The 12,317-nt window shown below is 34.3% G+C and overlaps 1 protein-coding gene across 1 annotated transcript in view; it reads left to right on the top strand.

Moving 5' to 3' along the window:
• Window positions 1-12,317, top strand: part of LEPR (leptin receptor) — a 94,109-nt gene that overhangs the window by 56,383 nt on the left and 25,409 nt on the right. The window contains exons 8-14 of the mRNA XM_090269572.1: window positions 1,699-1,843; window positions 4,807-5,097; window positions 5,259-5,376; window positions 6,222-6,421; window positions 8,862-9,010; window positions 9,775-9,934; window positions 10,053-10,135. Of these exons, the coding sequence (XP_090125698.1) occupies window positions 1,699-1,843; window positions 4,807-5,097; window positions 5,259-5,376; window positions 6,222-6,421; window positions 8,862-9,010; window positions 9,775-9,934; window positions 10,053-10,135 (1,146 nt within the window). The remainder of the gene's footprint in view (window positions 1-1,698; window positions 1,844-4,806; window positions 5,098-5,258; window positions 5,377-6,221; window positions 6,422-8,861; window positions 9,011-9,774; window positions 9,935-10,052; window positions 10,136-12,317) is intronic.

Raw genomic sequence — 12,317 nt, forward strand, 5'->3', positions numbered from 1 at the left:
ATGTAATTTAGAATTAAACACGTTTTTTGTTTGTTTTGTTTTTTTAGATCTGGGCTAACTTATTAATTCTTTATTTTCATAAAGAACAGGATGGGAATTCTTAATGTTGTGTGTGGAAAAACGGAATTAAGGATTCTCTGGGCTTCAGCTTTCTGATCTGTAAAATGGAGAAAACAGTATTTTAATTCTATAAGTGATCAGATATTGTTTAATGGGTTCTTAATGCTTTTCACCATTTTCATCCTATGGCTCCCCAAAGTCTACGTGACAGGGGAATTCAGTAGTTTTGGAGTACATTTTGAGAGCCCTGACTGGTGTAGCTCAATTGGTTGGAGAATTGTCCCATATACCAAAATGTCGGGGATTTGATTCCTGGTCAGGGCACATACTTAGGCAGTGGGTTCGATCCCTGGTCGGGTTGCTTATGGGAGGCAACCAATCAATGTTCTCTCTTTCTCTCTCCCTTGAAAATCTATAGACATATTAAAAAATATTTTTAAACCAAATTTGTTCACTAAGCAATTCTTTGCTGGTGGTTGTCTAATGCAGAGTTAGGTCTCTTAAATATTCTATCTCTACTTTGTAAACTGTATTTTCATTCACTGTAGTTTATCATCAGGCTCAGATTCTTAAAAATTATTCATGCCTTCCTTCTGTGCTGTTCTCCTCTAGGAAAGTTTATAGTTTTCTGTTCACAGTTTTCTACCATGTGCTTTACAGTTGTCAACAGAAGCTTGACACTTTCCACCAACATTAGCTGTAAGAGGTCTGTCTGGAAAAACTCCAGACATTGTTAATATAATGAGAACAATTTGCATGACACTGATGTGACTTGGCAGCCAAGGAGAGTGGCCTGGAATGCACATGTGTGAACAATGATGACTTCACTGTATTAGTCAGTGAGGGCAGTAGACACTGTTAAGTGAGCATGTTCACTGTGTGGCCATCACATTCAAAATAACTGAGCGAGTAGAGCAATGAATCTTCATCATATTTTGCATTAAGCTTGACTATTCCTCCATAGAAACTATTCAGATGATTCAGCTATGGGTAACTGGTGATTGGCAGCTTCATCACGACAATGCTTCATGTCTTGTACAGAATTTTTTGGTGAAACATGAAAGCGCCCAGGTGACTCAGCCCCTCTATAGCCCAGATTTGGCACCCTACAACTTCTGGCTTTTCCTAAAACTATAATTACCTTTGAAAGGGAATAGATTTCAGACCTTTGATGAGATTGAGGAAAATATGACGGAGTAGCTGATGGTGACTGGGAGAACTGTGTGAGGTCCAAAGGTGCCTGCATTGAAGGGGACTGAGGAGTCATTGTCCTGTGTGCAACGTTCCTTGTATCCTCTTTAATAAATGTCCCTGTTTTTCATTTTACATGCTTGGATAACTTCTGACCAAACCTCGTGTATCTCAAAATTTTAAAAGTCAATAATCATCATCCAGTTAAAAATATTTATTTATTGTCATGGTGATTTTTTCTTGGACTCATGGCCTATGTAAAATTTTATTGACTAATGTGGCAACCTTTGTTATTTGGTTATTGATTTCTGTTTAATTGCAATGTGGCCATCTAACTGTTCTATAAGATTTTAATTCTTTGAAATTTGTTGAGACTTACTTGTGATCAGTTTTGTAAAGGGTTCATGTTGACTTGTTGCTCTGGTGTTTTCAAATAATTTTTAACAGGCATATGAGGTTGTCTCAGCTACATCTCTGCTAATAGACAGTGTGCTTCCTGGGTCTTCATATGAGGCTCAAGTGAGGAGCAAGAGACTGGATGGCCCAGGAATCTGGAGTGACTGGAGCACCCCTCTTATTTTTACCACACACGGTACGTTTTATAATAGTACCTTCTATTAAAAAGGAAATATGATTTCTGAAGTTGCCTTTGCCATATTATAAGACTCTTAAATTTTGTGGTGCTAAAGCAAGAAAGAAGAATATAATATTAATTTTCTACTAAAATTTTGAAACGTTAATTTGCTAATGTTCTTGAGTAAGAGCTTCCATGTTTGTGTGCATCTAGAGCAATATCTTGTTGAATTATTTTCTCATTCAAAAACTAGAGTTAATATAAAGTTTCAAATTCACATGTTCAAAACACCACTTGTATTTGTTTCCTAAAATGAGATATATTTTTTGATGTAAACTTCAAATATTAAAATTTTATTTGAATATTACATATTATGTAATAAAGTAATATTTTCACTCTAGATGCTTGATTTTGAGAATTTTCACTTTGTTTTCATATTTTCAATTATCTTTAATATCAGAAAAACTGTAGCTTATTCACAACTTGAAATAGTTTTTTTATTTAGAATGAATTAGCATACCTGCTTCATCATTTCCAAATACTTTGGATTTATTTATTTATTTATTTAGACAGGGGTTACCTGATATATTGCTGCTATAGCAAACAGAAGGCTATTATAAGTACCATTATTGCTACCACCTTTTTATTCATCGGTATTATTGGTATTAAAGCTGTACCTACCAAGTGCACAGTAAATGAAGAATTGCCTGTTCCTAATCAGGGGATTATTGATTCTTAGAAAATGTATTGGCTAAGTTATTTTTCTATAGCTGCTTGGAGGTCTTGGACTTTTAGAGGAAAATCTAGGACCTTGCCATAACTTATGAAGTCCAAGGATATTGCATTGAGGTTATGCTACAGAATGAAAATAATTTTAGAAGTGCTGAATTCTTGTAAAGCTTTTATGAACTACATTCTTGTTGTTGCCAAAGAAGAGGATAAGTAGATAATAGATAATATCTACATTTCACACATGGTAGCTCTTGTAACAGGTTAGAGAACATATTTTTCCCATAAAAAATTAGGTAATCTCCAAGAATTAAAAAATCAATTTTCATATTGAAGAAACACATTTTAAAATGACTTTTAAATATTATGATATATATTCTTTTGAGTAATTCACTAATAATTATCAGTAGAATTTCCTCTTTTAGTAAAATTCATTAATGTAGATCCTGAAAAGGTTTTGCTACTTGGCCATGAGAAGAAAAACATTATTGTTTGTTGTTTTTTTATAAAGATTTTATTTATTTATTTTTAGAGAGAGGGGTAGGGAGGGAGAAAGAGAGGGAGAGAAACATTGATTGGTTGCCTTTCACACACTCCCAACTGGGGACATGGCCCGCAACCCAGGCATGTGCCCTGACTGAGAATTGAACTGGTGACCTTTTGATTTGCAGGCCGGCACTCAATCTGCTGAGCCACACCATTAAACATTAAACATTAAACATTGTATAGTATCTCATAGAATAAAATACATATTTATATTATTTAAAAAATTAAGTAGTCAACATTTACCTCTCATCAATTTCAATACATTTGTTTGATGTAAATTTTACAAATTGTGAAGTTCTTAAGAAATTGTTTTTTCTTAAGTTAATATTTTAGCATTTAATAATGCCAAAATACTTTGACTTTAATCTTATTTCTCAGTTAAGCCTTAATTATATGCATTTGATTTTGAAGTGAAATGTTTTGAGTTTTTATGGCCTTTAAAACTGAAAGCTTCAACTTAATTTTTGAAAGTTCATTTGTACTCTTTTAAAAATGGATTATTCTGAGATCTTTGAAGCAGTTCAGTAATGAGATGTGGAGCGCATGGAAGGTAGGTTAATAATCTCTCAGGTCAGTGCTAGGTACTTGTGTGCATCAAGTAATGTACCAGTGAGGCTGGAATGCCTCTCCACGCTAGCTGATAGCTCTAATGGACCGGCTTCTGTCCAGTAATTTCATGCTATTAAGTTTTTCCCTGTTTATGCTTATCTGTAGACATACAAAATACCAGTGACTTATACAGATTATACATATAAAGAAATTGGAGTTTAGCATGCTATTATAGAGAACTTAAAAACGAATTAAGTGTTTTTGATTTTTTGAGGCTAATCCAGATGCTATGTAAGAAACAGATATTTATATTCTATTAGCAGAAAATAGGTTACCTTAAATTGTACAATCAAAATATACTGATTTTGCAATCACTCTGGCAGAAATAATTTTTTCCTATGTTAACAGCTGTTGACTTTTATTCTATCTCTAATTAAAAAGTATAGGCAAACTATGTTTCCAAAAATAAGGGTCTGAAAAACTAGTATAGAATAGTTAGTGTGTAGTCATTAAAAATAATATTTTGGAAAGATATTGGTTCCCCTTTTCTTCACCCACAGAACTGTCATTAAATAACTCAAAATGATACTACAGACCTGCTTTGTGTATTGGTGAATTATTAATTTTACATTTCTTTTTTTTTCTAACTAGTTTCCTTAGTTAAAGTTTATTTCTGTACTTTCCTTGCTCATTTGAAATGTTCATATATTCAAATGAGACATTAACAACCAACTTTTTTTTGGGGGGGGAGTGTTTATCTTACAGTGATTTAAGAACTCCCACTAAGCTTCACTGATTCTTGAAGCAAAATCTCATGGAAGATATGTCATTGTGAAATTTGACTATATTTCATCTTCATTAGTTTTCTACCTATCGCTTAGCCAAGTGACCATTAGTCACTAAAACATTTTACAATAAAAATGTGTGAGAAAATACTGATGACAATTATGGAAGTTCACATATTTGAGAATGGGAGTGCTTGGGACGCTAAATAACTGTACACAAACAGGCAATTACATTTACAAAAATAAAATGGTACACTCATTTTATTTCTGGCAGTATAATCCTGAATGCTTTGTGAATTTGTTTTTACAGGGTTTATTGTTCACATGATGTTTGCTGTCATCTGATTTTCTGCCTGTCTTCCCTCATTACAGATGTCGTATACTTTCCACCCAAAATTCTGACAAGTGTTGGGTCTAATGTTTCCTTTCACTGCATCTACAAAAATGAAAACCAAGTTCTTTCCTCTAAAAAGATTGTTTGGTGGATGAATTTAGCTGAGAAAATTCCTGAAAGCCAGTATGATATTATGAGTGATCATGTGAGCACAGTTACCCTGCCCCGTCTGAATGCCACCAGACCTCGGGGCAAGTTCACCTATGACGCCGTGTACTGCTGCAGCGAGCTCGAGTGCCACCATCGCTATGCTGAGCTGTATGTGCTTGGTAAGCAGACTGATGTCTTCATTTTGCTCCACAAGATGAATTTATCTTATGGACCCTATATTAGAGTCCCATTGAAGAAAGATGTTAAGGAAATTTTATTTTCATTAAAAATGTTTTTGGTGTTTTTGCTACATACTAATATTTTTCTGTGTTTTAAATAGATGTGAATATCAATATATTATGTGAAACTGATGGGTACTTAACTAAAATGACATGCAGATGGTCAGCCAAAGCAATCCAGTCACTTGTGGGAAGTACTTTGCAGTTGAGGTATCATAGGTATGTATTATTTTTGCTGTTTTTACTTTTCTGAGGACATAGTGAGATAAACATTTCCTATAGAAATATCACCATTATAGTATTCTTGTAGATTTTCTTCTTGAAAGAAGAAGGTAGAATATACTTAATTAGGGAATAGTAACTGCTACTTTAGCCATTTAAATGTCACAGTAAGAGCAAATAGTGGCCAAAGGGCTCTTTCAAGGAAGAACAGAAATACTTTGAATGTTTTGAGGTGGGGTGTTGATAGAGACTCAGTTATAAAACAATATTTTCTTGATTTTCTTCTCTGAAAAGATGGATGATATACTTGACTATATGATTCATATGCAAATCAAGAATTGGTATTTTTAAAAATTATATTGATTTGAACTAGAAAATATTAGGACACTGTAATTATGCTATAATTTACTATTGACTATGTTTTTAGTTTGTTATAGAATTTAATCTGTATTAAAAGTGTAAGAAATTTGTCTTCCTTTCCATCTCAGGGACGCTCATTACTACTTCTGGTCTTAAAATTGTATTACTTACATATAATATTAGCTTCGCTTTCAAAGTGTTATAGGTTTTATCTCTAACTGGGCCATTATGTCCTTGTTAGAGCAATGCCATTTAATTTCATTTGCATTTCCACTTAGTGCCTAATGAAATATCTAATAAGGGTTACTTTCTGCTTTTATGGATAGCAAGATTATGATACAGCTGGAAATTCAAAAATACCTGTTTAATTTATTTTCCAATGGAGCAAGAACTGTACCTTTTAACCACAAAGCAGAATCCTCAAATATCTTACTGCTTTCATCAATGTTGTATATTAATTGACTGTTTTTCTATCTTTCAAGGAGAAGTCTTTACTGTTCTGATGTTCCATCTATTCATCCCACATCTGAACCCAAAGATTGCCATTTGCAGAGAGATGGTTTTTATGAATGCATATTTCAGCCAATCTTTCTATTATCCGGCTACACAATGTGGATAAGGGTCAATCACTCTTTGGGTTCACTTGATTCTCCTCCAACATGTGTTGTTCCTGATTCTGTGGGTATGTTAAATTTTGTTATGTGTCTTTATTTTTATCAGAAGATTAGGATTTAGGTTGATTCAGAGTAATTGTTTTATTTTACCATTTTCTCATCATATTAGATTTAAATTTTTTTCTGTTCACAGTGGAATTGGGAAGACAATCAGCCTTAGAAAGTTTTACCATTTTGATTTTATTTTATATTATTCAAAACACAATTATTTTAGCAATAGGAACCATTTCAGCATACTATATTATGAATTATATTGGTCACTGGGAATGAAATTTAATAATATTCTAAATAGTGCACTACTTTGTATTTTTCCCTCTGTGTACTTATGGAAACATTTCATGTCTTTAAATCTCAATGTTTAATTTAGGTGTCCTGATTGTTTTTGTAATCTGAAGAGTAATAACCCAAGGCTTTAATTTACAAGGTATGTAGGGAGCAGAATTCAAAAGAGCTAAAATCAAGTAAAGAAGAGAAAATAGACAAGAAATGATGACATCCACCCTGAGCTTTTAAATACTCTTTTAAAAAGATATTTTGATTTCAAATAATGAAGAGAGCCCTGGGAAAATTTGATATATCCCTCTGGTATTACTGTGGAATCTGAGAAATGACCCATTTATGATTGTGTAGCAGAGGTAAAAGAATATATTTTGGTGCTATATACTATTTTATTGGGAAGTTATGCCAAAAACTACTATTTGAAATATTGAACTTTCAAATAATTAGTACACATCAAAATTAAAACCTGCATTTTGTTAAAAATAAAAAACACTCATAATGTTTAGATTTCTTTTTCAACATAAAGTCCCAATTTATCAACACACACACACACACAATTTAGTTTTGTTCCATGTTAAGTGATTTTACCATAGGCAGTACCTATTTGGTACTAAATATCCTAGGATAGCAAAGAACCCTTCTACTCCCCATCCCACAAACATGCACAGATATACCTTCACATGGAATGTATAACAAATGTAGCATGTATTCAGTTCTATATCTAAATAACCTTGATGTTACTCTTTTCAGTACTTAAATAAGGAGTTTAAATTGGGTTTCTATTGCCTACTAAGTGCTAGAAAACGGTGTGGAGATTATACTTTGGGATCCAGATGCCAGCACTTCTTTTTACAAGCTTTATAAACTTGGGCTAGCCAGATAAGGACTCAGTGACTGTTTTATCACCCAGTAAATGTGGCTCCCTCCTCATACTTCTCAGTGTGAGTATTGTGGGGACTACATAAACTATTGTACTTACAAGCATTTTTTCTGCAAACTGAATATTCATGGAATATATCTGTATGATATCCATCTCATCTAGGCAAGTACAATTACAGATTTAATGTCTTGGGATCTCTCAGACATTTATTCTGTACTTCCTTTCCTGAGGAGGACTTTTCTTTTTAAGAGGTGTAATATGTGTCATTTTACAAGTTGGTGAAGAATGCCTTCTTGGTATATGAAGAATTGAATAATCAAGAGAAACTGCGTACTAATGGCAACGTTGAGGTGTTTTGGTCATCGACAGTTTATGGCATTATTGTCGCTGAAGTGCGGAGCTTCAGAGGCTTATGCTGTCGTGCTTGGACATTGGGACTTGGTTTCCAAATACATCAAGCTTGTATACTGTCTTTTTCTATTTTTTAAAAAAAGTTCTTCCTAGTCTAGTCACCTCTGTCTTCATTTCTGCCCCTTAAAAGCCTGTTTTTCTTAGAGAACAAAGTCTTCACTCTGCAAGACTACCCTGATCTTGACCCAGAAACACTTAATAGTAGATAGTAGAAGAGTTTGAAACTCACACATGTGGAAATGGATAGAGTACATGGCTGTTTTTGGGTTTTTGTTGCTTTGAATTAAAGCTCTACATAGAACAGAGTTTGCTACTGACACATATCATATGTTCATTATGGTATCTTCTGCATGAGGAGCCAAAGGCTCAATTCCTACTCAATCTTTACTATAAACTTGCAGTGACATGGGCACCCTCTCTGTTTGCAAAATAATCCCTTTCTTAACCATTCCATAAGTTGTAGGTGATCAGATGAGGTAAGGAATGTGAAATTTTTGAAAAAGAGATATTGCTTTATAAATATAAGGCAGTGATTTTCAACCGGTGTGCTGCAAGATTTTTAAAACCTGCAGTATCTGACTAGTCAGGAGCATGGACCTCTTTTCCCTTAGATTGTCAAATGAAAATTGACAACAGCCAACACAATAATAGCCACCTGGTGTGAGGGAATCAAATTATACCTATTATTTTGTCAAATCGACAAAAAAATATATGTTTTTTATTTTTGGTGTACCACAAAATTTTAGTAATTAGTGTATATGTGCCATGCGCTAATAAAGGTTTAAAATCACTGATATAAGGTATGGAGTTTATAGCATCATAGTAATGTTTTTTTAAACATTATTACTGTTACACATACTGTTTTTTAAAATTTCTAGTGAAACCACTGCCTCCATTTAATGTGAAAGCAGAAATTACTTTAAATACCGGATTATTGAAAATATCTTGGAAAAAGCCAATTTTTCTAGAGGATAATCTTCAATTTCAGATTCGTTATGGTTTAAATGGAAAAGAGACACAATGGAAGGTACCTTTCATCTAGAAATTTCTTTAGCTTGCTTCTTCTGTGTTCTGTAGGTATTTTTATTAGAGTGATATAAGTTTACTCCTTTAAAGGAATAAAATTTCCTGCAGTCTACTATTTCCCAAAGTGAGTTTTTATAGAACACTTATCCCATAAAATGTTCCTTAAGAAAAAATTGCATGGCTAAATAAGTTTAGGAAACCCTGTATTACTGTATGTTCCTACTGTAGAGTCATAGTATTTCATATTAAAGGTTGGAAGAGGTCCTGCATTAAAGAAACATTTGTGACTTTATTTCATCCTATGTTTCTCAGATTCATTTCACCAAGAAACCCGTTGTCCTCTAACATCTAATAATATTCTTTAGTACACATGTGTTCAATGGAACACATTTCGGAAGAAGCTGCTTTTATCAAACAACCAAAACTATATCCATAGTTGTCACTATTTACCTCCTTGTTGAGGAGACTGAATATCAGAGATTCTCTACAGCAGGCTCTATTAACTACTAGGTTAAAATTCTTAAGAGCAAGTGAACCAGTCCAAATCTGGTTACTAGAAGGAAACAACAAGATAACTAAGACAATCCTTAACTTGAAAGCTCATGCTTCAGGGTTAATAGGAGCATTTCTGAAGCCAGAAGACACAGAGTCAGTTCCCTCTTAATTTTGGAATAGTATTAAGGTTTAAAATAAAATGCACTTCAGGGTTCTTTAGCTACCTATGTGTTAGTAATGATCAGTCTGATGCTTTGATTTATGTTACAGACGTATGAGGTATATGATGCAAAATCTGAATCTGCCAGTCTCCCAGTGCCAGACCTGTGTGCAGTCTATGCTGCTCAGGTGCGCTGTAAGAGGCTGGATGGACTGGGATATTGGAGTAATTGGAGTACTCCAGCCTACACAGTTGTCATGGATGTAAAAGGTCAGTAGAGATTTTGATAATGTGTCTTTAAAATGCATTAAGTGTGTGTTTCAAATATGACCGAAAAATATTCTTTCCGAGAACACACGTACAACTTGGGCTCCTTGTTCTTTTGCAGTCCCTCTCAGAGGACCTGAATTTTGGAGAATAATTAATGAAGACATCACTAAAAAAGAGAGGAATGTCACTCTACTTTGGAAAGTATTTATGCTTTTTTATGTTCTTCATTGTTCATAATCCTGTCATTTTGAGGCTCTGCAATCCCGTATTTCATTTCCATTTTGAGAGATGACCACAGAGAGCTAAGATTCCTGGTGGAGGGTGTGCCAGCATGGAGTTAGAATACTTTAATTCTCTTCTCAGCTTAACTTATTATAGTTATGTCAGTATTATTTTGGCAAAGTCACCTAGACTCTAGCCTCATCTCTATAAAAGTGGGATTGCACTAGACGATATCTAGTGTTCCTTCACGTTCAAAAATTCTATTTATATTTAATCCTAAACAAAGTAAATGTGGCCTTCCCCACATACATCAAAGACATCTAAAACAAGAGGTATTCTTTTTGTATGGTGACATATAAATAATGGGTATTTCCATAAACAGTGGATATTCAGCCTAACAGTTTTCAAAGCAGTCTCTCTCCCATATGTATTGACTTTTAACCCAAGTGACTAAATTTTCTTTTTGGTCAGCATTTTGCGGAGACACAAACATTCAATCTGCAGCAAACTTATCTGTCATTAGGGAATTACAGATTTAAAGAACAGTGAGATACTACTACACACTTCTTAGAATGGTTAAAATTTTAAAAAACTGACAATAAATTGCTGTCAAAGATGCAAAGCAATAAGAAGTTTTATTCTTTGTTGGTGAGACTGCAAAATGGTACAGTTACTTTGGAGCATAGTTTGATAATTTCTTACAAAGTTAAACATAGTCATACCATAGCATCCAGCATTGTGCTGTTAGGTATTTACCCAACTGATCTGAAAACTTGTGTTCACATAAAAATTAGTGCATACATGTTCATAGTAGTTTTATTCATAACCACCAAAAACTGGAAATAATCAAGATACTCTTCCATAGATGAGTGGATAAACAACCTATGGGATGGCCATACAATGGAATGTTATTTGGTGACAAAGAGAAATTGCTATAAAACCACAAAAAGACGTAGATGAACCTTAAATGCATGTAGTTAAGTGGTAGAAACCTATCTGAAAGGGCCACATATTTATTCCACATACATGATATTCTGGAAAAGGTATCACCATAGAGATGATAGAAAAATCAGTGGTTTCTAGGGGTTTGATGAGGAAAAGTTTGAATAGGTAAAAGGACAAGGGGTTTTTTTTATGGTGGTGAAACTATTCTATATGTTGCCATGGTGGGTACATAGCATGATGAATACATATGCATTTTGTCAAAACCCATAGAACTTTATAGCACAAAGAGCAACCCTTAATGTATGCAAATTAAACATACATCACTTAGGGGGTTGGAGGATCCTGGGATGGAATCTGGGTGGGGATGAATGAATCTGTGTCACAAGTCTGTGAAAAACCCCACTGAAGCAGGTGGGTTTTAAAAAAGGTGCAGGCCTAATTAACTTTGTGAGTTAGTGGATAAAGCCAAAAGAAATGGTACTATGCAGTGGGTTTTAGTCTATAAAGTTAATTATCATAGGGCATGGATTAACAGTTCTTGTGCGACGACTCATGTAAATTGGAATTGAACAATTAAGGAAACGGATGTGGATGGTGAGACCCAGGTGTCTTGTTGTTGGACTGGTTATAGAGAAGCTCGGGGCAAAAGACCAGAATGATCCCTGTGGTAAGGGATTAGAGTTGGAGACATCAGTGTGAACTCTTGTTTAGCTTAATATGGCTACAGATGGGTTTATTTAGAAATATTTATAAATATGTGCAATACAGGAGTTAGTGCACACACATGTATTTCCTTAGTTTGTAAGCTGAGAGGGCCTTGCAGTAACAGGGAGCACACCCTGATTTGTTTGTAATTCCATTCTCCAATAAAACGAACCAAGGTTCCTTGAAAAGTGGCTGATTTAGGGCTGGGGCAGGAAATACACAAGATGAGCCTAGAGCAACATTGTAGTACCAAAAACTAAGAAAGTTTATCTCAATTCTTAATTGATGTGTACAAAAGTAAATATTTGTATATGAAAACTCACATTGATTTTTTTCTTTATTTTTATTGTTGACGTCCCCATTGTCACCCCTTTGCCCTCATCCTCCCAGACGGGGCTCCTCATTCCCTCTGGCCATCAGCATCCTTTTCTCTGTGTCTATGGGTTATGCATATATATTCTTTGGCTAACCCCTTCACCTTCTTTCATCCCAGGCCCCCTCCCCCCTCCCC

Source organism: Furipterus horrens, unplaced genomic scaffold (genome assembly GCF_987537825.1).
Source record: "Furipterus horrens unplaced genomic scaffold, mFurHor1.1.pri manual_scaffold_3, whole genome shotgun sequence".
NCBI lineage: Eukaryota > Metazoa > Chordata > Mammalia > Chiroptera > Furipteridae > Furipterus > Furipterus horrens.